The sequence below is a fragment of the Meleagris gallopavo genome, chromosome 15 (assembly GCF_905368555.1).
Source record: "Meleagris gallopavo chromosome 15, MGAL_WU_HG_1.1, whole genome shotgun sequence".
NCBI classification, from domain to species: Eukaryota; Metazoa; Chordata; class Aves; order Galliformes; family Phasianidae; genus Meleagris; species Meleagris gallopavo.
Genome location: NC_139418.1, coordinates 16,745,761 through 16,761,376, shown reverse-complemented (window position 1 = coordinate 16,761,376; position 15,616 = coordinate 16,745,761). Strand labels below are relative to the sequence as shown.

General features: G+C 46.0%; 1 protein-coding gene across 2 annotated transcripts; it reads right to left on the bottom strand.

Annotated features, from left to right (window-relative positions):
- Positions 1-1,626: 1,626 nt before the first annotated feature.
- Positions 1,627-15,616, bottom strand: NDFIP1 (Nedd4 family interacting protein 1). 2 transcript variants are annotated; one of them, XM_085236944.1, is made up of 8 exons: positions 15,414-15,616; positions 8,384-8,471; positions 7,111-7,241; positions 6,160-6,247; positions 5,837-5,961; positions 5,080-5,146; positions 4,404-4,509; positions 1,627-2,616 (listed from the first exon to the last, which is right to left on the bottom strand). In XM_085236944.1, the coding sequence occupies exons 1-7, from the start codon at positions 15,450-15,452 to the stop codon at positions 4,406-4,408; spliced, it is 642 nt and encodes a 213-aa protein (XP_085093070.1). In that variant the 5' UTR covers positions 15,453-15,616; the 3' UTR covers positions 1,627-2,616; positions 4,404-4,405. The 2 variants fall into 2 exon arrangements, with proteins under 2 accessions (XP_085093070.1, XP_085093069.1); XM_085236943.1 differs by having other exon boundaries at positions 1,627-2,613.

Below are 15,616 nucleotides of genomic sequence, written 5' to 3'. Positions count from 1 at the left end.
TTTACTAAATCTAGCTGTACCAATCAGCTTGGCAGAATGATCTCAGACTGCTTTCAAACAACAGCAAAAGAAGAAAAAAAAAAAAAAAAAAAAAGTTGTGGAAAAAATTTTGGAATTTGGGCCAAAAAAAAAGAAAAAAAAAGCAGTTTGTAACACAGCCAAACTCTTCTGAGTAGCACGTGCTGATGTCAGAGGGCTGAGGACAGAGGACAGCGCCGGGCCCAGCAGCTCCCAGCACCAGCGCATCCCTCCTTGCCCGCAGCGGGCCGTGGGGACGGGGCAGGCACTGCCCTGCAGCACTGCCAGCAGTGGGAGCAGCAGCCCGGCCCAGCAGCCCAGGCCAGGATGTGCTAACAAGCAGAGATCTCAAGAATTTCCCAATGGAAATGTTACAGTCAGACAAAGAGAGCATTTTAACCATGGCACACAACACGGGGCACAACCCATTCCGTGAGGTGAGGGCTCTGCGCGTTTCCTCCTCCATGAACCCCTGGCAGTAGTTCCAATTTAAAAACTGCTGCAAGGTTACCCCCTGGAAGTTACTTTGCAATAGATCCAAGAAGACTTCAGGTCCCAGGAACCGCAGAGGCAGACACACCCCTGCTACAGACGTCGGCTTTGCAGGCGTTGGGTGGGAGAGCTGTGGAACGCCCCGTGCCAGGGAAGCCCAGCTGGCAGTTCGCTTCACAGCAACCAACAGGTCCCAACACCACAGCACCTCTGAATCCTGCCTGAACCCACACAGAGGTTTATGCTGCTGGAAAGGGAAGGCAGACTGGCTGCCACAGGGCAGCTGGGACAAAGGGATCCAGTGACCTCACAGGGCCACAGCTGTGGCACGCAGCGTCTGGGCTGCCGGACCCAAGGCAGCTGTCTGAGCTCGGATCTTTCAGCCCTCACTGAGCACAGATGTGGGCTTCTTCAAACCCTGCCACCCACCCCCTTCCACAGGGCATCCCTCCCTGCCCGTGGTCCTTGAAAAGAATGGCTGGAAGTGTTTGTATAGGACAGCTGAGCTCTAGGTGTCTGCAGCACCAGGCCACCAAGTGACGAGAAACAGGAATGCCAAATATTCCGGTTCTCTGGATGCATAAGTCCAAATAAGGCCCATATGCCAAGAGAATAAACAGAAGGCTGATCTACCAAGTTTGGGCAAATGTTCCTCAGTGCTCCAGATTTCGTCCTGCAGCATGAACTCAGTAATTCCCTCTGCACACACTTATTTAAAAAGGAAGTTCCCATTAATCCCCATCTATCTCTGTCCGCCCAACTGCCTGGACGTCAGGAGAAGACATTTGTGAAGTTCAGCCTTGAAACAAAACTATGATTTAATCATTTCAAAAAGCAGAAAACTTACGTGAGACTGAGAAAAACCCAGCACTCCCAAAATCTATGGAATTGCTGTCTCCTGAACTGACAGAGAGACCAGTGCTGCAGACTGGCCTGGGGATGGCAAACCTGGATACAGAAAGGAAGAAACAGACCCTGGAGTGGAGGAAGAGTCACATCTGCATCACGCCTTCCGTGCAGCTGTGATGAAATTCCTGCAGGAAACCTGCAATGGGGATCAAGAACCAGATGCAGTCGGGCATTGAAACTAAATTAAACACTGATCTACAGCAAAAATTGCTACATAAGTGACATTTATTAATGTTCTGCTATATTTACAGTTTTAACATAGTAAAACTCCAAAGTGAATTACCACTTGGCAGAAAGCACAAAAGTGGACATTAAATCTACATTTATAATGCATCAGAATCTCTGCTAACACAAATTATAAACGCAAGAGTTACAGGTATGTTAGGAATCGTCTCAAAAGTCCCAAGCCAAAGGAAAAAAAGGCCTTTATTTTGCAAGGTATTTTTTATACAAAGTTGCAACGTGACCTTTCATCTTTACACTACCAACGTGTACTGTGAAAATTCCTATTTAGTCCAAAAAGTAGGTAGTACGAAAGTATACTACAACACTGAGAATATCATAGGCTATTAAAAAATTAATACTTGTGCCACCTTCAAAATAAGACTCTCTCCCACTTAATTACACCTCACGATTCCGTGCTGTAGAGCCCAATTTTCCCTCTCAGACAGACAGCACAGGTGGCGTTGGCATTAAGCAGCAGAAAGGTGTGTAACCATAGCAGTGCCATCACTTCAACTTTTGAGATCATCCCTTCGGGGCAGTCAGCATTACACGCACCGTACACCACAGACCAGAGTCCCAACCTGCTGCTAGGATGCAGAACGAAACAAAGCAAGCCTGTCCCCTGCTGGCTACGGGGCACAGCTCATGCTACCCAAATGACTACAGATACTAGATAAGGCTTCATTAGCACATCACAGACTCGACTGCAGTAGCTTTTGCAAACATTAGCCACTAACGATTTAATGATTACAGAATTCCGCATTAATTATTAAAATTTTACACCTAGAAACAAATAGAAAGAAATGCTTCTCCTTTTTTTTTTTTTTTTCAACAGTACTTTATTTATTTCTTTTAAAGCAGGTGATTATTTTTTCTTCTGTTTCAGAGTCTTGATTCACTTCCTGCAGGTGTCCTGTCACTTCTTGAGGGAGAATTCACTCACACAGGAAGACATTTGCCAGAAAACATCTGCTGGAGAAGGATATCAAATATTAACCTATAGTTAGATTGCTATTTCGGATAGCAGAAGGATGTAGGTCACAAAGAGTGCAGGATATCGAGAGGCTTATAAAGGACCTCGGTACACAATGACATGACTAAAACAAAAATGATCACTCAGCTATGCCCTTCTCATCACGCCCTGCAGCAGAAAGCTAATCTTAAGAACCAGGTAGTGAAAATGCAAGTCTTCTGTGGTTTCCTTTCCTCAGAAGTTTGGATTAAAGATCCCCAGTGAAAGCATTTTCAGAAGGCGAGGCAGGCCATTTACCTCAGTATCTCCAAAAGAGTGCTTTTTGAAAGCTCTCGGGAGCCCAAAAATAAATGGATAAACAAAAATTTAAAACAAAGACACCACATCTCCATCCTTACATGCAAGGAGTTAAGAAAGGTCTCCAAAATTATTATTTCAAATTCCGAATCATAGAATGACAGAATCAAACAAAGAAAAGCCTCTGGAACAAGAAGGTTCCACGTGGTCCCTATAATAAATGAAAAAGTTTCATACAGAAGTAAAATGAAGTTCAATGAGAACAAATTACAGGTGACACAGCTGATGCTTAAATACTGGCACTGTGTGAGCACACAACGAAGGGAAGTGATCCTCCTGGTGACTCAGCAGGAATTCCAGAGGATATTACAAATCCTGGAGGTCAACAGAAAAGCCCACTGTAAACCAGTATCTTTGCTAAACAGAACAGGAACACAAATAAATTGGCTGAAGAACTGTTTTTACACACTATCATCACCAGACAAAGCTGTAAAACACTGCACAACGCTTGTTCCATGTAACATGTTCCTGTTGCAGAACAGAAATTAAGCAGAGTCGTAAGCAATTTGCAGCTTCTAACAAAGAGAAAGTGCATTTGAAAAATTAAGCCTCGGTTTCAAATTCTGAACAATTTAACAAGCCCAATTTAAAGCTGGGCTTTGTTTGGTCTCTTTATACCACTGTCCCAGCTGCAACTGCTTCAACCCTGTCTTGGGGAAATACAGTGTTATTACAGAATTTCTAAAGGGAGCATCATGTTGCACCCACCATCTGGGAAGCAAACTGTTCCAGGATTTCCTTCCCCTCAGGGAGGGACAGTTAATGCAAGGCCATTATCTGCTGTAAGCAGGAAATTATGCTATCGGGTTTTGACAACTTAAGCCTTTCTTTAAAGTCCCATTAGGAAGGGAGCAATGTTCAAGTTCAGCCTTAAAGAAAAGACTTTCAGGCATTCAGGCTTTTGGAAAACACTCAGGTAGGGCAGCATGCTCAAGTACACAGGAGTGCTTTTCAAAGAGAAATGGTGCGCAAGAATTGAATTTCTTCATGAACTTGGCAGAAAATTCAAAGTACACACAAAATTCAGACAAGTTGTTCTTTTTGGTACACAAGTCAGACTGGCACCGTTTTCTAACCACATTTTGTGACCTTTGTTCATGGTTAGAACATACCACATGTTTCAGGCACGTCACTCATTCAGAAAGACACGCCTGTCAAACACAGCACAAGGCCAAGGTTTTGTTTGTACAATTCAAATCTAATGAACTCAGAATTCTTCAAAGGAAAAACTCAGGAAGAAATGTCAAATATTCCTCTGCTCCCCATCAAGGCAGTCTGGATGCTGTTCCTCTGTAGAAACAGGAGCTGTGTGTGGGATACCGAGAAATAACTGTTCTCTGCTGCCTTGCATTCTAAGAATTCTGATGCAAAGGAAAGTCACTGAATTAAAATGAAACAGAAAAAAAATTCATGAAAGCAGAAAGTTTACCTTTAGTAAATAAAGAGAACTCTGGTTCTGGGGAGAGTGGAAAAAGTATCAGGCATCTTCCTAACCTTTGCATAATTAATAAATCCTCTGAGAAACAGCAGAAATCCTAGATGGAAGAAACACATTTGTGTAGTTAATAAAAATTTTGCTTCTTCAATTAGAGGAGCAGATCAACTCACTGTTAATAACCACCTGAGTTGCTGGGACGCACAGCAGCTGTCTGATACAAGAACTATTCTTGTATCACTGTCACCTCCTCTTTCAATATTGTGCAATCTCAAAACCCATCACAAAACCTTTCATCCAAAATTAGATCTAGTCTTTGGATTAGATCTAGTCACTTCCAAGGGAGGGAAAAAAAATAACGAAAGAAAGATCACAACTCACTCAACAACAGATACAACATCACTTAGTATAAATTCAGATGTTTTTCTCTTCTTTTTTCCTTCCAATTGATAAATGGGACACCACTACCCAGAATTACAACAAAAAGACGGTGCTTATGTGCACCTCTAACACCTAGAATGCATGCAGGAAGAGTACCTGAGGGTTACATTTTGGTTTTACATCTGCACATAATTATTTTAGTAGCAGTACTGTTATGTTTACAAAAGGCCTTGCTGCACTTTACAGAGTTCTAAGTATGCACTCCCTCCCCCCAGAACAAAACACTTACCTAGTACGAGGAACACCCACCAAAGCCAATACTGCCCATCAAAGTAACCAGGAAAATAAGTGGAGAACTGGGAAAAACAAACAAACAAAAACAACCCACCCTAGTTAGAGCACACGACAGCGTCTGTACCTAAATAAGTTTTCAAGCTGTCTGCATATGCAGTCTCTGATAAGGAAAATAAAACAGAAAAATAAAATAAAGAGTGGCTTCTTGTCACCTGTGCCACACGCATGTCACAGCAGAGGGCCCCAGCGAGCCGCTCCAGCCATGTGACTGTGTCACTGCCCCTTCCTCCAGCAAAAAAACAAACCTGCAACTCCCTGCCTCTCTTCTCATCGGTTATGGTCACAGTGATCTCACACTTCAGAGAACATTACATTTCCAAAGTACGATGTTCTTTAGGTGCTACAAGTGAGATGCATCACTAAACTGCCTGTAGGGCTTGCTTTGTCTGGACAACTATTTTATGAGCATCAGATCACTGTCAGTGCCCATCACACACATTCTGATGTGGCTCTGCCTGACAGAGATAGCCTTGGGTGTACAATTTGTGATCTCCTTTATTACAATAATAACCCTATCATATGAACTCATAGACAAGACAGCATGACAATAAAGCTCTGTCCTTGGTGAACAAGAAGCTGAAAATCCATTTCAGTATAAAAAAAGCTAAATTTGCCAGAAATAACATTTACATTTCAGTAAAACAAAAGTGAGTCAGGAAAAAAAAAAAACCAACAGTTTCTGGACAACTTACCCTGACAATAAGGATCCATTTGATAAGAGACAGACCAAATCCAGAAATGGCCCCATACCGTCCTGCAGCTGAAGTAGTCAGACAGAAAGACAGGAAAAATCCAATCCAGTTGAAGAGGAATGCCACTAAGAAAGGAAGAGAAAAGCAGCAGATCAAGTCATCTTTATATTCCAAGGAAAAAAAAAAAAAAGGCATAAAAACCTTAAAAAAAAAACCTAAAAAAACCTTGGCACAATTTTCTTTTTGGTGCCTCATAAACCTAAGTGTGAAAATAGCTATTTTGGGTTGCTGACTTACAAAAATAAGTTGCACCATGTACTTACTGAAGAAAGTTAGCATGAAAATGCCATCATTTCCTATCCTCAGCTGGTCACTGTCATCAAAGTCATCCCGTGTCACAAAGTCCTCCTCCTGCAAATCAAAGGGAAAGGCAACACAAATGCATTTCAGTCAGTCCAATCCATACAGCAAACCCACATCTGCACCTGCTTCTTCAAGACAGGGTCAGCAAAGCACGCAGCCCTCAGGAAGCAGTGTGCAATTGAGGGACACAAAATGCTCAGTTTACACTCAAAGCAACTCCTTTTGGGGAAAATAGTTCTCAATCTCAGAAGGCTACAAATGCAAGCAGAGAAAAACCCCAAGGCATGCTATATTAAATCCTTAGCAGTGTTTTTATTTCTTTATCTTAATACAGGCATGTTCTTGTCCTCACTAAAAGTATTCCCCTACTCATCAGAAAAATTACACTTTTCATCTCAACAAGTAATTTGGCTTTCATAAAGAACTATAAGGAACTGTGGGCATTTAATGCTATTAGGGGTGGGGACCACGATGAACAGAAGGCAGCGTTGACAAAGGAATTTAAAAAATGGAAAAATGTATTCTGATGGGGGAATGGTTTTCTCATCCTTGCATCAGCTAGACTGCCCTTTGGTAAAGTCAGCTAAGTAAGCAGCAGGAACACTGAGAGTAGATACATGAGATGGCTGAATAATTAATCCTAAATTCCTTTAAAAAAAAAAAAACCCACAACAGTACACAGAGATACAGTACACCACCTCTGTCAGCTGGCCAAACTAATCTGGATAGCATTACTTCATAGCTGCCCAGAGGAAAATTTAAAACCTCACACCTCAGAACTCTTGGGAGTGTGTAATACCACTGCCCTAAAAGGCTGAAAAACAAAAGGCAGGACACTTGATAAGCAGGACTTAAAAGAGAAATCCTACACAGGAGATGTGAAGGACATGCAGGCAGCCAACTGTACTCACTCTTCCAGGAACCAAGGGAATTGTGGCTTCAGCCTTGGTTCTCTCTGCCTCATCGTAACTAGGCAGTGTTGTGGCCACGTTGTAAGATGGAGGCTTCGGAAATCCTGACTCATCCTTGTAGTCAAAATAAGCTGCAAAGCAAAAGTTATACAGCAGGTAACCTGTCTGCTCCTTAACTCCATGCTGGGAGCAAAAAGCATTTCAGAAGCATTCAGACCTCAGTATCCTGACTGTTAAGCTCTCATCCCCACCCTTTTAGCCTCCTGCCATCCCAGAACAAAAAGTGAAAAACACAGGAACATCTCATCTCATACACAGTAATATGCAGAGCACTACTCTAACAAGCCCAGCTCTACTTATTTTTAAAGCAATGACACATGCATCTCTCCTTCAATAAAACAGAAGTAGTTTTATTTATGAATCCCAAACAGTCTGAGTGAGTCAAAAGAAGAATCGCTCTGAGCCTCAGATTGCTGGCAAGCAATGTTTCCAGAGAAAGACTCCTAACAGTTTGGTTTTTTTATGCAGGGAATGGTCTGGGACAAAAATCAAAGCACATTTCTGAGCCCCAATCTCTTAGGCACACCAAGGAATCAGAGCTAATAGGGGCATCTTTACAATGAGTGTGCTGGGGCAGGATATCCAACAGTCAGCTTTACAAACAGAGCCCTCCAACTTCTAGCCAAAGCTGGCTGGCTTTTGGAAATACTGACTCGCATCTGATTCACAAATCTTCTTTAAAGTTGACTACAGAAGTTCTGGAGGGGAAAAATGAAAAGGTTTACCTAAGTTAAAACACACCGATACAGAACCAGCACAAAGAAAAACTCTTTTGCTCAAAGCTGTTATGAGCTGTATGACAGCATGATGATTCAGAAGCATAACCTTACAACCAAGTTCTTAGTTACTGAAAACTGCAGAAATCATGAATTCTTTAATCCCTTTTAAGTAACAAATCCTTTTTGGAAGGAGTACAGTAGCCAAATAACAAGAGGGAACCACAAAGCCTCACAGCACTTTGATTTTAACTGCCTTCAATCAACTCAGAACGCTGTGCAATGTAACTGAACAGCACTTTATAGGATGACATCAGATGAATGCAGCCAAAATGCATATTCTAAACCACAAGTAACAATAGCGTCCTTGGATCAATTCTGATCCTTTGTCGCCTTGGTAAGGATAATGCAATGCCATCTGTCAATATGGAGAACAATTAAGGAGGTAGGAAAGAAGAGCAGAGCAAACCTAACTCTTTCCTCTCCGCTGCACTTACCTGTGTTCTCTGCAGAAATGCTGCTGTAGGGCGGAGGGGCATCACTGACCACTGGTGCAGCCTCACCTGGCTCCTCTTCGTTCTGCAGCTGAACAGACCACAAGAGAGGTTAACTGGGTGCCCCACGATCTGGGGAACTGCCCCCGAGTTTTAACTGCACGTGGCAGTCTCCTCTGGAACAAGACAGCTCTGTGGCATCGTGGAGCATTCGAGCAGTTGCTCACTTTGCTCCAAAGAGCTCCCAGTTGACCTAAAAGCACATTAAAATGATTTCATACCCTCATAGCATACACCTTCCCAGTACCTCTCCATTTCCCAAGGATCCTCAGCTCAACAGTTTAAGAGCTGCAACTGCATGTGCTTTAGCTGAGGAAATAACAGGAGACAAAAGATTGCACTGCTGCCTCTGGTTTGTAGCAGCTACAACACACATGTAAATACGACTCTGACAATCTCTCCTCACCCCTTCACACCGTATGACTTCAGAGAAGATTGTGTGCTTTGTGCACCGTGCTTCCCACATTCCCACAGCTTGGTATAAATACCCCTGCAGCTTATCAGCAGTACAGCATCCCCTGCTTGAAGCAGGTACGCCAACTCCAGCTTTGATCAGAGAAGCTGACGAAGGCAAACCAGATAGGCTGAAAACAGAACACACCAGGACAGAGTTTACGAATCAGCTGCTACCCGACTTATTTTCTTGTTCCACTTCTCATCGACAAAGAAATTAACTTTTCACACAGAAAGACAATTCATTTCAGAAAAGCATGTTGGGACTGAGCCTTCACAGGGGGATGCCATCACTGCTACTCCAGCGCTAAGCAACAGCAGCTCCTCCCATAACATCTTCAGCCACTCCTCCTGCACACTGGCACTAATGTACTTGAAGCCATTTGCTTTTTTCTCTTTGGAGAGACACTTCTGGCATCTTCTGAAGTTGGCACACAAGTCCTTGCCAAGCACTTATTGCTCAGGGAGCTGGCAGTTCTGTTCTGCTTGTACAGCTTACCAGGAAAACAAAAAAAACAGCCCACGTGTGTAAAAGAAGGTCTCACTTACACCTAACTGCACTGCACCACCTTCTTTTTCCTTCTGATAGCTCAGATCAAAGGCTCAGACTACATCCACATCCTCGGTGAAAGTCAGAGCCCAAACCTCTTCAGTTAGATGCAATTCATTGGACACCTGCTTCCCAACAACTGCATGAACTGCGTGACACTCCATCCCAGTGAGCAGAAGAGCATCCATTGCTTGGCCTTCCCAGCCACCAACTGGACAGCTGCACACGTTGGCCAGTTGCACGCTCGTGTGCACATGGAACAATTAACAAGGGTCCAAAGGCTGCTGCCACCTCCCCACTGACTGCTGCGTCACGCGGGAGAAGGCAAGCTGGACTTACTGCCAGCTCCAAACCACCACAGCTCAAGTAATGACATAAAACACGCAGTTACTTCTACTTCTTAAAATTGAGCTAGAGGCTCTCTAAGGTAAGCAGTTATAGGAAACAGATTTGCCTTTTAATGGACAAGGTACACAAATGCCTTCCAGCCTTTTTAATGATTCCAGGCATCTAAAATTCAACTAAGTGCTTATTAGCAAAACAGTGAGGGTTCATGTGACAGGAAGAATGAATCATCAGGTCTCACGTGGCACAACAGGGCCCTGCTGCTCTTGCCTTGCATTTTCCATCCAGGCCGGGGCGGGCACCCAGCACCCAGCACCGTGCTGTGGGGGGGCTGCAGGCAACCTTCCTCTGCGCTGCTGCTGGAAGCCTTCAGATCCCAGTGGATCTGACTGAAGCTGGCTTTGACCGCAGTCTGTTTTGCTGAGGCTGACAGTTCTTTCTTTACTTCTCAGATGGAGCTTAGCTTTTAAAGTGCGAATCTCCCTTTTGCTGCATTAAAAGTAGGCCGTATTTACAGCAATGTACGCACTTACTAAAACAAGAGCTTGGCTGAGATTCGTTTTTCGTCTGATTACCAAGTGCCAGGAAGTTGTCCCTGAGTCTTACCCTGTTCCATCAGACAGTTACTTCCCAACCAACAAAAGCCACCAGCAGTGCAGCTCCGAGCAGGGTGCTGCTGCTGTCCCACTTTGCCAGTGCAAATACGTGCAGCACAGCAGCACTGAAGTTCTAAACTTAAAAAACATTTATAAATGTTTCCATGCAAATTTGTTTCCTCTTCCAAACTCTGTACGCTCAGCATGCTGCCTGCTGGCATTGCTTTTTTGTTATTAATGTTTGCATGCAGCCCATTTCCAGCTTTGTCTCAGCCACGCACAGTCAGCAATGCATCAGCTCAGCAGTGTTCACTGCATTTCAGTTCTGGTTCGTGTGCTGGCACACAAAGTAGTGCTGCACGAAATCCTACGGAGGAATCCAAGTGAAGGCAACCCTGATCAGGTCTCATTTTTGTTGTTACTATGGTTTCTGTGGGATTTCAGAAAGGCAGCTAATTAGGTTAATAACAACAAAAGAATCAATGTAGAGATATATATATATTTCTAAAGGTGGCAGGGTTGATTTTTCAGAACAATGGAATCACAACCTCTGCAAACCAATACGAGCAATGTTAAATGCTAACTAAATGATCATTAAGGTCCCCTCCGACCTAAGACCAAAAAAATAAAAAATAAAAACCACCTACATCATTACTGAAATAGGGAGTATTCCAGCAGGTCAACTTTCTAATCCCATTGCAACGCCCCTTACTTTTCTCCCTTTGTATCTTCAGCCTTTGGATACAAATAAAAGCTTCTGCCCAGTCCAAAGAAGATACCTCCTTTTGTTCAGCTACATTTCCCGACACTGCTTTGAAATCCTGACTTCGCCCAATCCAGTTTTAGATTCCTCTAACTTAGTATCAGCTTAGTAATCAGCAGGAGTAACAATAAGCTATTAGACAAGCCAACCCACACACACCAACCCTTGGCAGCCCTCTCCTAGAGGAGCAAATAACCCTTCTCTCCCGGAGCTCTGGCAGGTCGCTGAACTGCATCACAGCCGCACACGGAGCTCCTCGTTCCTCACGCTGTGTGTCTGGGCTGCAGAGCCGTGCCTTGCACCATGCTGCATGCATCAGGCACTGCTCAGCACAGCTGCTGCCCTCCAAAATACCACCCAGGGCCACCAGGGAGCTGCTCCTCACTGACTCACCACAGAAACACCCCAAGGCTGCGAAGCACTGCTCCCATTCCCCACCTCTGCTCACCCAGAGCGCCGTGCCGCTTTGCCCAAGTACCAACAGCACATCAGCCAGAACCACCTCTGCTGGGACCGTCCCTATGTCTGCGCGTTCGATGGCTCGGTACACAAGAAGCTGGTTTCCATCTGAGGGAGCAGGAATTACCTTTCATGCACCTAACAAAGCACAAAGCCTTGCTGCAATTTTTAGGACCACATTAACATCCTTCTGGACACTAACAGGTCACAGAAAGAATTCAGCCCAACGAAGAGTCCAACAAAATACTGATACCTAAGATAATATTTAAAACAGACATCTGCCTGCAAGGCTGTATTCTGCTGCTGCACAAGGTTTGCAATGACACTGGACCGTCGGTGTAGCACTCTCTTTCCCAAGTCCTTTAACCTTTAGAGAATGAATTTACTTTAATTCTATAACTACATTTTTACACAGAATCACCAAAATCTTCCAAACCCACCTGAGAGTGTGGCTGCCTGCAGAAGCTGCTGTTTCAGAACAAAGCAGTATCTACCTACCAAGAGCCAGCTGGAACACGTGCTGCGTTGCACAGAGGCAGCACAGCTTCACCCCAAATGCTGGCTCCCACCAGGTGCAGAGCAACACGAGCAGCAGAGTGAGAAAACTCTGTGACTTATTTCTAGAAGACTCTACTGCTCTTATGGTCAAAGGACACCTCAGTTCTACTCATCTACGTGCACAAAAGGAAAAAGAAGAAAACAACCTGTCCTTTCTTTATTTCCTTACCATTCTTACCAATTGCAGGTATCTTCAGGCAGCACATCTTCTGCAAGCAAAAAACAGCTCCCAAGGAGATGAACAGCCACTGATATCACTAATTCTATCTGCTAATGTTTCAAGATATGGGATATTCTGCACACCCACTGCAACTGAAAAATTAAATACGAGCCTAATGTAAGCACAAGCTGGCAACTGATGTCTCCTTTCCTATTTCACTTCAGTCTTCCCAGGCAGAACGCAAGCACTGCAGTCCTCTATGGATTCCAAATGTACTCTCCTATCTTAGGCAGCATATTTCTTCTGCAGTTCCACCAAAAGAAAGCCAAACAAACGGAAAATCTTTCTTCTTTACATTTCCCATAGACATCTCCCATAACAAAATGATTCACGATCCATGTAAGCCTTCAACAAGTGGAACTGGAAGAAATACCACTTAAAAAGGAATATGTTAGTATTATTTAACACACCCACCATTTTCTAGGTGGGTTTACATTACTCATATACATCACATATATCTTCAAATGCCTCCAGTAAAAAGCAGTTAACACAGAGTGTAAATAAACCTATTAAAAGCCTAAGTGTTTTTTCCAGAACAGAAACTACTTTCAGCTCTAAGCACAAAACACAGCTCTGCCACTGAACTCACAGTCCAGGGGATATGCTCAAAAGGCTTTAAGCCACCTAAACCCAGCAACATCCTGCACAGCCTTCCCAAAAGCAAGTGCAAACTGCAACGCCATCAGCCCCAGTCCTTCTGGGACACAGACTGCTGCGTGCTGCAGCCTGCCCTGCTCCCCAGCACCCCGTCCCACCTCTCACACCCTGCACCGAGGGACAGAACCAGCCGCCCTGCTGCTGCCCAGCTCCACATACCAGCACAGCAGGGCACACGTCCTTCCATGGCTTTTGCCTTAGCTTCTCCTGCGCTCCTCAGCACGCTCAGCCAGACCACCACAGCACTCAGAAGCGTAATCGCAGGCTATTTTCTGTTAGATTACCTAATGCCTGAATAAAGCACGAGGGCTGAAGATTACAGAAAACTGGCTTTAGAAAATAAATCACGTGCCGTAAGCACCCCTTTAACAAAGCACATACAGAGGAATAGACACAGGTGGTGGAACAGGCTGCTGGGGGATGCACAGCCCGTGCGCCCACATAGGCCTGCAAGGAAGAACGTGCGGGTTTTGAACTCAGATGCTCATTTATTTCTGTTGTCCTCTGTGCTCAGTATCCTTTTTTCTGTTTTTTTGAGAACGCACACACTCAGGGGATCCCAGCTCTCATGCTCCGTTCCCACACATGTGGATCCATGCACAAAACCCTCACGGAGACAGATGTCAAGCCGCCACACAGACAGGGCAGCACATTCAGCTGCAGAGGAGCTGCCCAATTATGGGTCAACCGCCACCGATGCATCACCCCCTCCCAAAAATAAAAGTTCAAGATTGATAATTTTCAGTTCTCTTTCACTGCTTCATGCTCCAGTAACTTAAAAGATTAAATGAGCGTATTGGCAATTTCCACACACTGCCTACACTTACAGATCCTGCATTCAGCTCCAGCCCTTACAGCTATCAATTCTTCACACATACTCCGCTGGCAGAAATTTGTCAGTTGGACATCTGTACACGCAGTGAGATTCAGTATCTAAAAACCTCAACATGTTCACGTTGGAGAGGTTCTCCCACTCTCTCTAAACATCAGCTCTACATCTCCAGTTTCACAGCATGCAGGGATTCTCTGGAGCAGGGCAAGCATAAGGAACCAATAACATGCTTGACAACAACATGAATACCAGAGTTCTGACAGAGGGCAAAGGGGGAAAAAAAAGCAACTTTTAAACAGCCCAACAAAGTAATTCCATCTGTATGTTTCTCATTCTGCAATCAATTACAGCTGTCTTTCCCTGGGACCTCATCTTTAGCAGAACAAATCCTCTGGGGCGCAGTCTGCCTCTCTAATCTCTGCTGTACCACGCAGAGCTGTGCTCTACAGCAGTAACAGGGTCTGTTATGTGTCTGCCCCACGTGTGAGTGAGATCTGGTGAAATGACAGCTTTCCACATTTCTCTTAAGGGAATCAGCAGCGTTCTTATCGGTGAGGTCAGGAGTATCACCGAGAACAAGGCAGCATAAGCTGAACGATGCTCCTGTCACATATCTCCATGAGCTCAAGACGACAGGACACAAAACCAGACCCCTTTGTAACTGACATTTACAGGGAGGATTCTCAGGGCCGACGGACAGGCAGTTATCAAAGAAACCTGGTTATTTGTAGCCAACAAGGCTGAGAAGAGCAACAACGAAAGAGATTTGTCTTCGTGAGTGAAGACATTTGTGTTCTACAGGAAAAAAACCAGCAAGTTTTATTAAACTTCTAGCGTGCCAAAACCAGTGACATCCAGCTGCAAGGCCGAGCCCAACACTATCCTAAGAGAAACTGCACCCGGGACTCTGAGGAGAGCACACAGCCACCGAACGGCACCAGCACACAGCCACAGCCCAGCGGCTTCTCCGAGGAGCACCAACAGAAGACAGCAGCCCACACTTCTGGGCATTTCTCTCCCTCACCGTGAGCTGTGAGGTCTCCGCTCCGCAGGCCGTAGAACAGGGCCGGGCTCGCACCGCCCGCTGCTTCCTGCGGCTGGGATGGGCTCCCGTCCTACGGGAGGCAGGGAAGGAAGAACGCACCGAGCGCAGCCGGGAGCGCTGCAAGCACGCAATCCGGCCTAGGGGGATTTCAACGCAGGCCGAGAGCACCGCGCCGAGCACGCGAAACAAAATTAACGCTCACTCACTCCAAGACGGTACAGAACGACCTCACCGCCGGGAAGGACCCGCGCGGAGCCGGCCGGCCGCAGCACGGCGGAAGGGCGGCATCCCGGCAAGGTCACCGCCGTGCCGCCAGCAGTGCGGGAGGGAGGGGGGGGGGGGCGGCGCTCCGCCACCAGCAGCCCGGCCGCGCCGCGCCTCGCCCCGCAGCGCCCCGCGGCCTCCGGAGCCCGGATCGGCGCCGAGGCCCCGCGCTCTCTTACAGACCCCCCGCAGCCGCTCCCGCGCGGCCTAAGGAGCCCCTCCGCCCCTCACCTGCTGGTAGCGGCCGCTGCCGGGCTCGGCGGCCGCCATGGCGCTGGGAGGGCGAGGGCTGAGCGGGCGGCGGGGGCTCGGCGCTGCCCGGCCGCCTCCCGACGGGCGCTGCTGAGGCGGAGGCCGCGCAGCCGGGGCCTCTTCGCTGCGGCTCCGCTCCCGCCCTCCCTCCGCCCGTCACGCTCGGTCGCGCCCTCCTCCCG

What these genes read in the sequence shown, in the direction of transcription:
- NDFIP1 (XM_085236944.1), bottom strand. Translation starts at nt 15,452, where the DNA reads ATGGCGGCCGCCGAGCCCGGCAGCGGCCGCTACCAGCAG. An exon ending in TTTCATGCTAACTTTCTTCA is followed by an intron (nt 5,962 to 6,159) that starts GTAAGTACATGG and finishes TTCCTTTCTTAG; the next exon opens with TGGCATTCCTCTTCAACTGG. An exon ending in GTGGGTGTTCCTCGTACTAG is followed by an intron (nt 4,510 to 5,079) that starts GTAAGTGTTTTG and finishes TCTTCCATCTAG; the next exon opens with GATTTCTGCTGTTTCTCAGA.